The 15,353-nt window shown below is 55.5% G+C and overlaps 1 protein-coding gene across 1 annotated transcript; it reads left to right on the plus strand.

Moving 5' to 3' along the window:
• The first annotated feature begins 3,350 nt into the window (after window positions 1-3,350).
• LOC131896274 (uncharacterized) lies at window positions 3,351-10,293 on the plus strand. The gene is made up of 15 exons (XM_059246841.1): window positions 3,351-3,620; window positions 3,700-3,822; window positions 4,060-4,178; window positions 4,259-4,409; window positions 4,478-4,562; window positions 5,353-5,555; window positions 5,720-5,837; window positions 5,989-6,161; window positions 8,260-8,402; window positions 8,486-8,588; window positions 8,869-9,171; window positions 9,367-9,585; window positions 9,688-9,772; window positions 9,887-10,020; window positions 10,135-10,293. Exons 1-15 carry the CDS (start codon window positions 3,351-3,353, stop codon window positions 10,276-10,278), a joined length of 2,373 nt encoding a protein of 790 aa, XP_059102824.1. The 3' UTR covers window positions 10,279-10,293.
• The last annotated feature ends 5,060 nt before the right edge of the window (window positions 10,294-15,353 follow it).

The raw sequence follows: 15,353 nt of genomic DNA on the forward strand, positions 1-15,353 counted from the left end.
GGTTTCTCTGTGTAGCTTTGCACCTTTCCTGGAACTCACTCTGTAGTCCAGGCTGGCGTTGAACTCACAGAGATCCTCCTGGCTCTGCCTCCCCATGGGATTAAAGGCATGCGCCACCACCGCCCGGCCTTGTTTGTTTCTATGACCAGTCAAAGCCTATGTTCTGCCAACCCCTCATGAGACCACAACACTTAAGACTTACCATGCGGCCAGCCATTTGTCCCCCAACTTGAAGAGCTCAGGAGCCTCTGCTGCCCAGGCTGGATGTAACACCCCTGGGACTCAGTTCCCCCCAACAGCCCAGGCTTTTCTATCATAAAACATATGCATAGCTAAATGTAGAAACTTTGCTCTCTGTCTTGGTTGTCTTTCTATTGCTTGGAAGATACACCACGGCCGAGGTATCTCTTATGAAAGAAAGCATTTATTTGGGGGCTTGCTTACAGTTTCAGAGGCTTAGTCCACTATCATCATGGAGTATGGTGGCACTTATTGTGCTGGAACAGTAGCTGAGAACTACAGGCTACACAGGCCAAGAGAGAGAGCTAACTGGGTCTGACATGGGCGTTTGAAACTCCAAAGCCCACTCACAGTGACACATTTCCTCCAATAACGCCACACCTCCTAATCCTTCTAATCCTTTCAAACAGTTCCCTTCCCTAGTTCAAATATATGAACCTATTGGGACCATTGACACCACCACACTCTTTTATCATGCTTTCTTGCTTAGAAAGTTTTGTGTATTGCAAAGCCAAGCCACTGGTGTCCATGTACACACCCTTGTCCAGAGGGACCTCCAAGTCAGCTCTGTTAGGGCCCTCCCCATGCTACTCCTCCAGGGCCTCATATACCCTGATAGCAAAGCCTTGCACAGGACGGCCCCTGTGTCACCCATCCCTGGGCCACAGACCTAGGGTCAACTCCCCTGGCTACCTCAGCCTTCTTGCTTAGCAGAGATTCCCCCAAGCCCATCATCACTGCTCCCTGGATCCATGGTCCAGTAAGTGTATGGAAGCTGGCTCGCTCATATCAATTCTGTCCAGGCTGACCTCTGGCCACTACTAGAAGAGCCGTGAGTGTCCGCTCGTGGGAATTGGTCTGATCAGGACTGGTTTGGGCTGTGCTGCCGACCTGCTGCAGCTTGTATTCCTCTCTATAGTCCAGAACGATCTGAACTTTACCCCAGGTTCAGCTTGCCATGGGGCCCTGTGTGTGTCCCTGTGCTTATAGCTGGTTGCCCTAGCGACAGGGCCATGGCCCCCTAAGAGCTGGAACTAGCAGGGCAAAGGGCACTATTGAGGGGGGCCCTGGGTGGGGTACCATGACCTCAGGGTGAATGTACAAGGGAGGGGCTCTTAAAAGGAGATTCAAGGAGAGGGGCCTCACTCACACAGAGGCAGCTCCAAGTCGCACTGCTGTGGGCTGCTAGAGTTCAGGAGCTTCATGTACACTAAGCTGCCACCATCTCTGGAGTGTGGCTTTTAAAGCCTTTGAATCAGGGTAGAGGTGACAAGGCTGGAGGGTCCTGCTGGGGAGGTTGTCCACTCTTGTCCAGGAGGTCCAAGCTCAGCATAGGACCCTGACCTGGGCAAGTGAAAAAGCTGGAGGCCATGTCCAATGGGCTTCAGAACCTCCCCGCACTCGGGCCTCTACTATCCCAGCCGTGGGCAGCTACAGGGAGGCTTGTACAGAAATTTGACCTGGTTCTTCCTTGGGCAGCAGAACAAGCCAGAGGCCAGGTCTCAGAGGAGGGGACACCCTAGTCCCTCTTAGCTACAGAGACTCAAGATGAGTGGGGAGAAGGGGAGGGGGATATTCCAGACTACCTGGGGCACCCTATCTGGGTTAAGGGCCCAGAGACTGGATGGGGCAGCTGTTCCTAGGAACTCCACGGTCCCTTGAAGCAGGGTAAGCAGGAGGGAGTGAGGTCTGCATGCCAGGTGTGGGCAGATTTGTGGTGGGACCACACCCTTCCAGCCCACTGAAGCTTCCCCCAGGAATGCACATACTTGGTGCCTGGCCTGGGGTGGGGGCTGAGAAATGAGAGCAGGCAGGACAGGGTGGGCCGTCCTAGGGTGTGAGACAGACAAGCCCTCCTGGGAGAGGCGTCCACCAGCCATCCACCCACAGTGCGTCTATGGCCTGCCCTGGCCTGTCAACCTGCCCACCTCACCCAACATTTTCCATGGAAAGTTCCCAAGGTAACAGCAACACAAACTCATGACGAAGATGAACCTAGGCAGGAGCAGGTCTCAGGGTGGGGTGGGAGTGGGGGGTGGTCACAGGCTCGGGGTGGGTGGATGGGGCAGGGCCAGCTTTAGGCCCCAGGGACTCCCAAGTCACCTCTGTCAGCAAAGAGGGAGGGCCTGGGACCAGCATGACCATGGGCAGGTGAGAGGGCTTTTGGCTTGTCTGCTGAGCACAAATTCCACTCCTTGGTAGAAGAATCCATAGTGGTTGGGTAGAGGGTGAACGGATCGGCTCATGCTGGAGTCCATAGTCCAGGAAATACACCATGCACCTGTGGAGGTCCCCTGAGCATCCACATCCTCCTGCTCCTCTGTCTAGTGGGGATTCCAGGTTAGAGTAAGGACTGGTTCATTCCAGGCTCAGGTGGGGGACTGTGTGGCAAGTGTGAGGTTCCTGGAAACAGAGCAGACCAGTCTCGGGTGCCAGGAAGTCTTGGGTGGGGGTTGTCTGAGTCCCGTGGAGTGGACATGTGACTGGGAGAGGGTGTAGTCCAGGATTCCCTGGGGGCCACATAGCTGTGGGAAATTCCCATGACTCTCCGCTCCCCTCCTAAAGTGTGTGTGTGTCGATGCCCCCATTTCCTATAATTCCTAGCTATCCCCAGGGCAGGCCTGGTACTCGTTAGCAGCCCCCTTTCTTTGGCTTCCAATCCCAAAGGGATCTCGGCCCTACAGCCATGTGAGTGGCCTATTTGGGGCTTGAGTGGGAAGTGAGCTCCCTGAATCTCCCACCCCCGACCCTGTGCTGAGGGGGGAGGGGCCAGGAACTCCAGCTAGAAGCCCCTTCCTCTTTGCAGCCCTTCCCCCACCGACATGACTGAGGATGGGCACTGGGTTTCCCAGGAAACAGTAGGAAGAAAAGTGCTGGGGCCAGACTGGCTGGGGCTGGTGGAGCAGTCGCTTCAGGGAGACAAAGGTGAGAGCCGTTCCCCCCCTCCAATCCCCCAGGGCAGGGCAGTCTACCCAGTCCCAGGGGGTGTCCCCAGCACCAGCCTTGCAAGGGTGGGGGCGGGTGGGCCTGTGGATCCCCTGGTCCTGACTGGGGTCCTTCTGTCCTTATAGGGCTGTCCGGCACACCCTGCAACCTGCTCAGCATCTACCATGGGAAATCCTGCTTCGAGGCTTGGCTGCCTGGGGCAGAGGAGGAGCCACTCACACACCCACCCGAGGACCCACACCAGCTCCAGGACCCGAGGCGATCTCTCTCCAGCCGCAGCTCCTCAGGGCCCACTTCCACCAGGGATCCCCTGGGCCTGGTGGGGCTCCCGTGCTGTCCAGGTGACAGAGGTCACAGAGACAGTGGTGACAGAGACAGTGGTGACAGAGGCCGTGGAGATGGGGCCCTGCAGGCAAAGACGGCAGCCGGCCCAGGTGAGGAAGGACAGCTCTAGAGCGTGGGGGGGGGGGGTCCACGTGGAGGCCAGATGAGGTAAGTACATCCTTCTTGCAGGCAACCCTAGCACCCCTGGACACGCTGTGCAGCTGGCTGGATGGCATGGAGGAACTGCAGGCCTCCCAGGGACCCCTGGCTGCAGATGCTGCTTTGGCTGCTTCCCAGCTGCGGGAACAGGAGGTACAGGGCCGGGAGATAGGGACGGGGTGGGGGGTGGGGGCACTTTCATCCTTTGAGCCACTGGCAAATAATGGTGGTTACCATGTGCTTGAATCTGGTACCCAAGGGTGGGCTGCATGCATATACCTGTTAGTGTTCCCACGGCCAGTGATCCTCCTGGATAAAAAGGGGAGGCAGTAGTGGGATGGGCAGGGACCCCAGGGCCCTGCGCAAGCCCTCTGACCTCATGTCTGGTAGCTGCTCCTGCGCCTGCTGAAGGAACGTGCACCGCACATGGAGCCAAGATTACAAGAGGCCGGGAATCCGGCAGAGCTGTGCACACAGTGGCACCGCCTGGTACGACAGGCAGAAACCAGGTGAAGCCACAGGTCGGGGGACCATGAGGGTTCTAGGGCAGGAAGGGCAGGCTGGACAGCTCCTCCATCTCTGCCCCAAGGTGGAGACTCCTGGGGCAGCTCGTCCCAGCAGCACAGCGTTTTGAAACAGCCTGCAAAGCTCTGCTGGGGAAGCTGGGCCCGAGTGAACAGCTACTGGCTGGGCTGCAGCTAGGGCCCGAGTGCCCTGAGGAATCTTTGCAGTGCTTCCAGGTACGACCCAGGCTTGGGGTGGCAGTCTGTGGGCTGTCACAAGCTCAGTGTCTTGTGCTCGTTCACAGGAGGTGTGCGAAGGGCTTGTGGTCTGTACCGAGGGTCTGGAAAGGGTTTTGGAGACTGGACAGAGGCTGGCAGAGCTCCTCACAAGTAAGTGGACTTCAGCCCAGTCACCCCAGCCAAGATGTGCTCAGGGAGCCCGCAGGAAAAGCCTACCCTTAGCCCAGGGCAGACATCTGTGCCATTTCCCAGATACAGGGCCCGGTCCCCGAGTCCAAGGCCTCAATGTCTTTGTCCTCGTTGATGGTTCCCAAGGACCTTTCTAATGCACTTATCCCTGCTACTTGTTGTTGGTTGTTTTTCATTCTTTTGCTCTTTTGGGGGGCTGGCCACCCAGCTCCCAAATACACACAGAGAGTTACTATTACTTATGAATGCCTGGCCTTAGCTTGGCTTGTTTCTTGCCAGCTTTTCTTAACTTAAAGGATCCCGTCTATCTTTTGCCTCTGGGTTTTTACTTTTCTCTATTTCTGTATTCCTTTCATAATTTCCTACTCTGTGGCTGGTGGTGTTGCTGTGTGGCTGGCCCCTGATGTCCTCCTCCTTCTTTTCTTGTTCCTTCAATCCTCTTCCCAGATTTCTCCTCTTCTTTTATTCTCTCTGCCTGCCAGCCCCACCTATCCTGTCTCCTGCCTCGCTATTGGCTGTTCAGCTTTTTATTAGACCAATCAGGTGTTTTAGACAGGCACAGTAACACAGCTTCACAGAGTTAAACAAATGCAACATAAAAGGATGCAATGCATCATTGCTTCACTGAAACAAATGTCCCACAGCATAGACAAATGTAACACACCTTAAAGTAATATTCCACAACAGCTACTGGCCCCCAGGTCCCCTTTGATGTCAGTGTTTCCTCCCTGGCCTCTTGCTCTGGCTGCAGGTGACCAAGCTCAGCTGGTGAGACAGCAGCTGGATCAGTTCCAGGAGCGTGTGAGGTTGACAGAGTCACAGGTCACCCAACAGAAGCTGCTGTGTGCTCAAAGGACAGTGTCCTCCAAGTCCTCACCACCAGCAGTCTTGGAGGCCCAGCTTGAACTGGAGGGGTCTGCTTCAGCACATCCAGGGCTCAAGGATCAGAAGCAGGTGTCTGTACCCCCTTGACTTCACATAGAAGAAAGACCTTCAACCTACCTCATGCCCTCTGAGGAGACTGCAGCCCACTGTACCAGGGAGCTAGAGTGGCTGGGAGTGCGTATTTTCTGGCCCTGGCTAGGACTGTCTAGAACAATGCTGGTTTCCTCCCACAGCTGAGTGTCCAGCTGGCCCAGCTAGCGGAGCGGCTTGAACAGCTGGCACAGTGGGCAGAAGCTTCTAGTCACACAGCAGCACCCGCGGTGACCATTTGGGATCAGAGCCCCTCCTCAGGTACACCAGGGCCTTGGGTGTACCTGGGGGTCTTTGGGAAGTCACTGCCAGGCCTGAGGGCAGGACCAGGCCCGTGCTCAAGAAACCAAGGTGGGGTGCGTGTGAAGGTCTTGCCAAGGCTGGGCTCTCAAGTGGTCACGTCTCTCCCTAGCTGTGCTTCAGGCCGACACGAAACCCCTGGAGGGGCACTGGTTAGAGACTCAAGAGCAAGACCCTGGGCTGAAGGCCATATGGAAGCCAGCTGTGCAGATTTTGTGTGGCCTCACGGAGCAGGCAGCCATTGAGGAGCTGAGGCCGGAGGGTGACTGGAACCCAGCCTTGCAGGTGCCTTGGAAGACTAGGGGGAGGAAGGTATCACCAAGAGTCCCTTGGGAGGAGAGGTGACAACAGGGACACTGGACAGCTAGAGTACTCTGAGGCTGAGCTAGTATTTGCCGGTAGGAGGAACTGAGGCAGAGGACTCTGGGAGTGAAGAGAGTAATATCGGGGAAGGGCAGTGGGGGCTACAGAGCCAGCTGGAGAGATTTCTGGCGATGACTTCATGGCTCAGCTGCCAGCTTCTGACAGCCCCAAACCTCCATGAAAGGCCACAGCTCTTGCTGTGGGGACAGGGCTTGAGATCAGACCATCCCTGATGCTAAGCTGCTCCTCTTTGGACGGCGCCGTCAAGCCTCTAGGCTCTAGAGGTAGAGGTAGGCGCTGACGTATCTACATGCCTTTTCCAGCAAGCAGAGCTCTTAATTAAGATTCAAACGTTGCTGTGAACAAGTCCCATTTATGTTCAGCTGGAAAGCAAATACGTCAGAAGCAAGACAGAAATTGACTTACTTCTGGCGCACAGTCTGGGACAGTCCAGCGTTTATTGGAAGAAAGAGGCAAGCTGGGCTCTGCCTCCACCTGGCCCCCTTTCCTGTAACACAGGAGTGGCTGGGATGCACGAGACCCTCCTTGAGGTTTGCCGTTCGCCCAGAAGTTCTAGGTTCCTTCGCTTGTTCTCAGATTTCTTTCTATTCTTGGGACTCTGATGATTTCCTGGGCCGCTGGAACCGGCTCTCACCAATGGGGGAGTTGAAACTGTGGTTATACCCAGGACTCAAAGTTCTGAGGGCTAAAGATTTGAAATGGACGGGGCTGGCTCCTGAAAGCTGTGAGGGAGGGTCTCTCTCTCCTTGCCATGTACACTGTGTCCTCTTCCTGTGCCCTCTGGGTATTTGTGTCCAAATCCCAGTCCCCTTTTGTATATGTACATATTTATGTGTATGCATGTGTGCACCTATGCAGAGGCCAGAAGTTGGCATCTGGTGTCTTTCTCAAGCACTCTCCACCTTGTTGTTTTGAAGATTTGTTTTTTGTTTTTTTGTTTTTTTTTGGGGGGGGCGGTTGTTTTGTTATGTTGGTTTTTTTTTTTTTTTTTTTTTTTTTTTTTTTGAGACAGGGTTTCTCTGTGTAGTTTTGGTGCCTGTCCTGGATCTCGCTCTGTAGACCAGGCTGGCCTCGAACTCACAGAGATCCGCCTGGCTCTGCCTCCCGAGTGCTGGGATTAAAGGTGTGTGCCACTGCCGCCCGGCCTTATTTTGTTTTTAATTATGCATGTTTGTGTGTGTATGTATGTATGTATGTACACATGCATATGGGTACCCACAGAGACCAGAAGAAGGTGCCAGATCCACTGGAGCTAGAGTGATAAGCAGTTATGAGTTGCCTGACTTATGAAACTAGGTCCTCTGCAAGAGCACCGAGTGCTCTCAACTGCCGAGCTACCTGTCTGGCCCTCTACCTTATTTTATGAGTCGGGGCCTCTCTCCCTGAACCTGGACTTGTTATTTGTCTAGACTGGCTGGTCACCGAGTCCCAGGAGTCTTATCTCTGCCTCGCTGGTGCTGGGATTACCGGCATGCCACCGCACTGATGGGTTTGGTTTGGTTTTTACAGAGATGCTAGGGAGCAAACTCAGGTCCTCATGCTTTGCAGCAAACGCTTTACCAACTGAGCCATCTTCCCAGTCCCCAAATCCCTCTTCCCACCCCTTTTAAGGGCAGCGGTCACATTGGTGCCCACATTCCACTACGATCTCACCCTACCATTAGTTACACATACAACTGCCTCTTTCTAAGTAAAGGGTGGTGGTGGTGGTGGTGAATACAATTCACCCACAGGACCTGGCTGGCTTTCTTCACTTTGCCCTGAACATTGGCACAATACTGGGTATGGCTGCCCTCCTCATACTGAAGAGGCCCAGGGATAGAAGGACTGGGCCAGCAGATGCAGTCTTCTTGCTAATGTGCTGGGCAGTGTGAGGTACAGGGTGAATGGAGTAAGGAAGAGGGCTTGAGATGTGAGGTACACGGAGGAAAAAAGATTTCACCCCTTCAGCTTTTCCCACTGGGAGAGCCAACCGTACACCAGGCTACTCTGATGGCAGGAGTTCCTATGGGGACAGCAAACCCTGGTGGTGTCATGGCTAAGGAGGAGCGGAGATGCTGCCTATGGGAGCACCTGCCACTTGGGCCCGCTGATGGACCTGCTGGGCTGCCGGGCTGCTGTGTCTAGCCCCTCCTGTGAGAGGTGAGCCTGCATGCCAGCCAGCCGTCCGCACCCCACTCACACTGGCCCTCTACCCTGCTTATATCTGTCCGTCTCTTCTCCAGGATACATCCCCTGGGAGGGATGCTGCTGCTTGTGGGCCACCTCATTGAGAAGCTGGTCTCGTGCTCCCGTAGGCTGAGCCAGGCTGAACCCTTGGGGGCCAAGGTGGGACCGGTGGCCAGAGGCTTTAGCCTGCGCAGTAACTGTGGACCAATCCAGGGTTAGCCTAATGACACTGGCTTTAGTGCCCTGGACCCTCTGTCCTAGGGCCACTGCCTCCGTGAGACCATTTGATCTCTAGGAGGAGCTAGCTGGAAGGCCTAAAGTTCTGGGTGGGACTGCCGAGAGGCTCTGGAGGATGGGGGCACTCAGGAGGGGTGGTGGAGTGGTGGGCAATTTGGGGCATGGGTTTTCTAGACCCCTAACATTGCTCCCTAATATGTAGGTGGTACAAGCCCAGAGCTGGGTGCTAGAGGAACTGCCTGGGGCCCTGAGCCTGAAATGCTGCTGGACTCAAGCCCCAAGGGAGGTACTGGCTCTGAGGAGTCTTGACCAGGGGCTGCCTGGGGATCTGGGGAATAGAGATAAGGCTTGCCTCCTGGGGAAGATTTCAGAAGAACAGAGCTGGAGGCCTTGGTGGGCAGACGTCATCATGGAGAACTGGAGTCATAGGAAGCCAGAGCATAGCAAGAGGAACCAGGAGAAAAGGGACCAGTGGGTACTGATGGAACAGGGCCACCAGGAACAGGTAAGGGCAGACAGATACATACTCTCTTCACTCCTGGGCACCTAAAAGGGACTTGGCGTCACCTCACAGCAAGGGGCCAACATACACTTGGGTCTTGCGGGAGCACCACGTATATCGCCTTGGTCATGGAATAAAGTGGTCCAGGGTGTCCTTCACACCCCAAGCCACAGACAGCACTGAAACTTTCCCCAGTAGGACCTTGTGGACAGTTTCCTGGCAGCTGGGCAGCGGGACAGGGATGGACAAGGCTGGCCTGGCTGTACCTGGGGGAAATGTGACCACAAGCGACCCACCGTGTTGGAGCCAGGGTTCCCCAATGGCCAGAAACAGCCACACAGCATGGTCGGAGCAAGGAACACGGAAGGGACAAGTATACCAGGGGCCAGAGGCAGGCCCAAGGTCCAAGGAGCCTTGGTGAGCAGGTGTGAGTGTGGGCCTGTGGTAGTGGGGAGGACAGAGCCTCAGGAACTGCCCCCAACCCCTGCCGAGATGGCCAGACACCCCTGTGCTCCACAGGCGGCAAGAGGAGCTTTGATGGTTCGTGTTGGAGGTGGTTGGGCAGCTCTGGATGAATTTTTGGTCAAAAATGACCCAGTCAGAGGTGAGAGCTGGAGGGGAGGAAGGGACCTGCCAGTCGTCAGGGCCTGGAGGTGGGTGGGTGGGTAGGAGCGGTTTGGCATCCGCTTTTGCCCAGCAACCTGGGATCTCTGAGCAGCCAAGGGGAGGACCAGCCAGAAGATCCACGAAAGATTCCTGTGCTGGACTCCTAGTGTGCCGGCCCCTGAAGTCATCACCCTGAGGCTCTGGACCTCCATCCGAATGGGCTCTAGCAGACCCCTGTCTCAGAAGGTGAGAGCTAGCACGGGCTTCAGAGCTAGGAATCAGGTCCTCCAGATGGACTGAGGACCTCCTTTGAGCCCAGGTGGAGGAACTGAACTGAGGAAGCCTGGCCACCCCTTTCAGACAGGGCTGCCGATTGGCAAAGAACACAGAGACCCCAGCTCCTACAAGGTCAAAACCTCGGAGCAGCCCACTGAGGAGAAACGAAGACTCCAAGATCCCGCAGACAGGGACAAGAAACAGCGGCAGCACGCTATCAGGGACTGAGCAGGAGCTGGGGCCACACGGGGCGGGGTTGTGGCTTTTCACCCTCAGCAATAAAGAGGAGTTTGGGGAACTGAAACTCTCTCCGGTGGATCTTCATTTCCCTTGCAAACGCCATTCAAAAGCCGCAGGGCCGAAGCCCGGTGGCTCCCCACCCCCACCAATGCCTGCCCTGCATTCTTGTTCAGTGACTTTCGTGTAGGGAGGGAAGGAGGGAGGGACTTTGCAACCCCGCAGCCTCTCCCAGCGGGAGCCGCTCAGAGGTAGCCCTGCCCCGTGCCATAGTTTGCGCTCACCTGCCCACTCCACCTGTCTTGTCCGTGCCCAACCGGGCCTCAGCCCCGCCTACCGCCCTCAATGGGGAAGGGACTTGGGTCACCATAAGGAGGGGCCACGCAGATTTAAATGCTTGTGGCGCGGGGCTCGGGTGTGGAGGGAGCAGAGAGACCGCGGACGCCGCACCAGCCCTTGTCACAGCAGGTGGGAAAAATAAGGGCAGGTTGGGGAAACGAAACTGAAACACCTGAGGGAGCCAGAGGCCAGGGGCCCCAGGCAGACATAGTGAGCGACCCAGGGGCCCAGACTTCTGGGCCCCATGTACCACCCTGGGCAATCTGAGCTCAGGATTAGAGGTGGGAAGGCCCTGATCCCTTGGGGTGGGGAAACTGAGGCCCTTGCCAGGCTGCTGTGCCGTCGGGGGCGTGTATGTGTGTGTGTGTGTGTGTGTGTGTGGCGGGCGAGTGTCTAGTGGTTCCAGCAGGATATGTGGTGTGCTGTTTCGCCCTGCAGGTGGGGTACTCCTTGTACCCCTTTGTAAGTAGTGAGGTTAGTGGTGGGGAATCCTATGAGAGGCGATTGGGCTGACCATCTAGAGGCTCCTGGCAGCTCTGATTGGCTGAGGGAGGCCATGCGGGCTCCAGGAGGAGCTACCAGCTGTCCAGGGTGAGCAGCCACAGGGATGGCCCCTTGGGTGGTGGTATCAGGACCCTGGGAAGAAGAGGAAGGGATCAGGGCCGTGTTCCTACCCCCACTCGCTTCTCACGCCAAGCTTGCGCAGGGTCGTTGACGTCTGTCTTTCGGGCAAGGTACAGTTGATGTCCTCCCTCATGCTGTCATGCTGCTCACGGTGGGGCAGAGGCCACGTTTTCTGTCTCCATGTGTGCGCGCTGGGCTGAGTCTGCCTGGCCTCCTCATTCTCTTCTGATCTAGCTCAGTGCAGCAGCAGCAGCAGCGGGGCCTGGGGTGAGGGCCCACCCTTCAGTGTGGTGACAGGTGGTGTCTGATGCCCCTGGGATGCTGACCCACCTGGCTCAGAAATGACCCTTTTTCCTCTTGGCAGCTGGGGCAGCCTGTGGTGGGCCCTCTCGGGAGGCAGGAAGGACTTATAGCTCTTTTTGCCAGGGGAGTTTATGGGGACTTAGACTACGGTCACAGACCCGGGACCCCGATCCTTTGCTTTGATTGACACTTCCTGGATCTCTTGCCCTTCTTGACGGAGCTCTGTATACCCCTCACATTCTTGACCCATATATCTGGTTGTCTTCCCAGGCAACCACTGCGGTTGCCAAATGTCTACTCCTCTACCCTCCTGGAAAGGGGCAGGGCCCAGGGAGAGTCATACCAGGTCCAAGGTCACCCACAAGCCAACAGGGAGTGGCTGCCAACCACAGGCTGCATCTCACACACCAGGACTCAGTCTCTCGGCCCCACCCCTTCCCCAGAGTCCCACTCTCTGGATCTTTGTCAGAGGCTTCCCACCCTGAATCTCCTCTTTGTTCAGGGAACTCGAGCAGCTTGCTTAAGCTTCTGTTGGCTTTTCACACGGGCCTTGCCCTTCTGCACAAAGCATGCTTGTTAGGGCTGGTTGTCCAGGACCAGGTCAGGAGCCACTCAAGACCATGCCTGTCTGGCAGTTTCTGTGTCTTCTACAGTCCCAAGGTTCTGTGTCCCACCTTTGCTGGCCAGTGAACGGCTTGTCCTGGATTCCCCCCTTCATCCAGCCACATGTCAAGGGACAGTGACCCAGCCTCTACCACCCATGGGCCTCTCTCCTGTGTGCTTCCCTGTCCTGGGCAGCACATGCATGGTTTACCTCCAACTCAGTGCTTCGTAGGTGGGCAACAAAGGTACCTAAAGCCATGTGGGGAAACAGAGTCCGGGATGAGTCATTAAGGATAGTCTCAGGACACGGCCGTGGAGGGGACAGGAGGCAAGTAGGTGGGAGAGGCTGGTCCTGCTGTGTTGTCTAACTCGTCCTCTGTGTCTACCACGGTCACACTGTGCCTCAGGACCAGTCTCTCTGATGCCATTGAGGAAGTGCAGGAGGAGAAAGTCTGTGGGATGGGCCTGGTCCTGTTGAGGCTTTCAGGCCATGCTGGGCATTTGTCATCTCTTCTAATCATCTAGAAAAAAAAATACCATTGACTCACTGCAACTGTTGGCTGGGGTCACTGGGGCATCCAGACCCTCTTCCCTGGGAGTCTTCTCTTTGGCCAGAGTAGCTGTATACTCTCATTTACTGTCAGTGGCCACATGGCAACGAGGACCGAGACATCCATGGTGTAGTGGCCCCTCTCCCCTGCCAGTCAGATCTGCCCTCACAAGTGTTTCTTTTTCTATGGACCCTGGAACTCACTCTCCCAGGGTGTAGGTCACTGTTCCTAGGCCTTGCTTCCTGGGCTGGAGCAGGTCTTCTGAGACCCAGCACTAGGGAGATCTATGTTTTAGAATAGAAATACTGGAGCTGGGGAGATGGCTCAGTGGTTAAGAGCACTGATTGCTCTTCTGGAGGACCCGGGTTCAATTCCCAGCACCCACGTGGCAGTTCACAACTGTCTTTAACTCCAGTTCCAGGAGACCCAACACACTCACACAGACATACATGCAGTCAAAACACCAATGCACATGAAATAGAATAAATTGTTAGAATAGAAATACTATGTCCTAGGGATGGTGCCTAGACAGCAAGGTGTCACCTGGGAGCCAGAGTCTAGGCTGTGCCTTTAGCAGCTGTCCCTACACCCTGTCTGCCAGCAGCTTCTGTTGGACAGTGAAAAGAGCCATGGCCAGTTTTACTGCCCTCTTGGCTTTATCCCAGTGAATACCTCATCCTCCATGGCCAAGGAACTTCTTAATTTATTCTCCCTAAAGACATGAGACAACCATAAAGTAGCCCTGTGGCCACGCCAGGCTGATACGAGACCCCAGTACTCTCAGGCTGTAGGAGCTGGTGGGTGTCCTAGGGTCCACGTCCCTGTCAAAGCATGGTCAGTGAGTGACCTCCCCTCCACTAGAGTTGGTCTCCCCTCACACCCATTTCACTTGATGTCCATTCTTGCCCAGGAGTTGGAGGCTGGTGGCAGCTGTACCCCAAGCACTGGATTTGGGCTCTTATTCACTCATGAGTCTGTCCATAGCCCCTTCACCTGTTCTAGGGATACCTGATCTTCTAGCTCTTTCTGGGACTCTGTGTGGCTGGACCCATCTGACTGGCGCTGCTCAGACTCCTCAGGCTGTCATCAGCACCTGGACTTGGTTGTCGTGGGCCTTTACTGCTTCCTTCCTAACGGATAAGTCAAGGCTAGCCTGGGAGCCCTGGGGTCAGGCTCTGCTACAATCACTGCCAAAGCCTGAGTTGCTTTCTTCAGAGAGGCACAGCCTTCCTCGGGCTTCCGAGTCAGCCTGGTAAAGGTTTATGTGTCCAAGGGTCCTTACCACTGTGTTCTGTCTGTCCCCTGTTCTGGGAAATCCTTCCCTGGCCAATCTGATTCTTGGCTCATCCCCTGCCATCCTCCTGGGTTGGTTCCTGACCTCCTTTCGGGCCCCTAGGCTAAGTTGTGGGAGGCAGGAGGCATGGGCAGGATGTAGGCTGACTGTGAGGAGGAACTCTTCACAGTACATGGGCATCAAGGGAATCTGTGGATTTGAGTTTAGGATGTATTAATCAAGACATTCATCCCAAGTTAGAGCCCTGACCACCCTGCCTCAGGACTTATCCTTGGCAAAGGGTTCTGCTCCGTGTTGAGGTTTACTATTCTTGTTTGGGGCCCCTAACCACGTAGCTGACTGGGCCTTCCTCCACCACTGTCCAACTGGTCACTCCCTGTCTTTTGTGATCTTACCACTGACATCTGTGTCTTAGACACTCTTGTTCCTTGCTCCGCACTGCACCCTGAAAACACCTCCCACCCCTGAAGAGCTGAACGGTGGCCCGGATGCTGGCAGCCTGGTCTCTGGCTGCTCTGCTGCAGGTTGGTGGTGGACACTGCTGACCTTGTCTGGGTATCTGCCTGGTTGTAGGCCTGAGGTCTGAGACTCTGAGCGGCGGCTTAGCACTAGGATACCTACCCAACCCCAGAAGGCTCAGGACCAGCCTGAGGGAGGGAATGAAGAGTGACATTTTACCAAAGCTGTGGCTGAAATGGCATCTCCGTAGTAACCCTAAGGGCCATGACTTGATAGCCTGCAGAGTCTCCCCCAAATCAAGTCAAGGGGCTGAACCTGTCACAGGCCCTCAGGTAGGGCAATTCTGGAAGGGGTTAGTGGGATCATCTGCCCATAACCCTCCCTAAGTTGGACCGTGTCTATTCTACCGAATCATGTCATAGCAAAGCCTGACTTATCATCCACAGGATAGGCTGTGGACCCGCCTTGGCCATGCTGCCTAACCCGTCAATCTTGCTCCCATTTCCCCGTCTTCTCTCCATTTCATGTGTGGTGTAGACACACGTGGTGTAACTTTGAAGGTAGCCCATGATAACATGGAGGGCTCCTGTGTGCATAGTACAGACGCCTGGGCCACAGGAGCAGGAAGTCTGGCTGAGAAGTGACAGGATGAGCAAAGCCATGAGGACTTAGATGGGTGTGAGATGGACCAGTGGACAGCCAGCAGGCATCTGTACCCATTGAAGCATCTTAAAGAACAGAGTGTAAGGGGTGTGTGTGTGTGTGTGTGATGTGTAAGGGCACTAGATGATCTGTGTCCAGAAGGACACAGAACAGGCTAGGACTTCAGGACTGACTGGCTCAAGCTGCAGCTGTCCAAGGACAGGCCAAGAATCTCTTGATTCATTGGTCAC

Source organism: Peromyscus eremicus, chromosome 20 (assembly GCF_949786415.1).
Source record: "Peromyscus eremicus chromosome 20, PerEre_H2_v1, whole genome shotgun sequence".
In the NCBI taxonomy this organism is placed as follows: Eukaryota; Metazoa; Chordata; class Mammalia; order Rodentia; family Cricetidae; genus Peromyscus; species Peromyscus eremicus.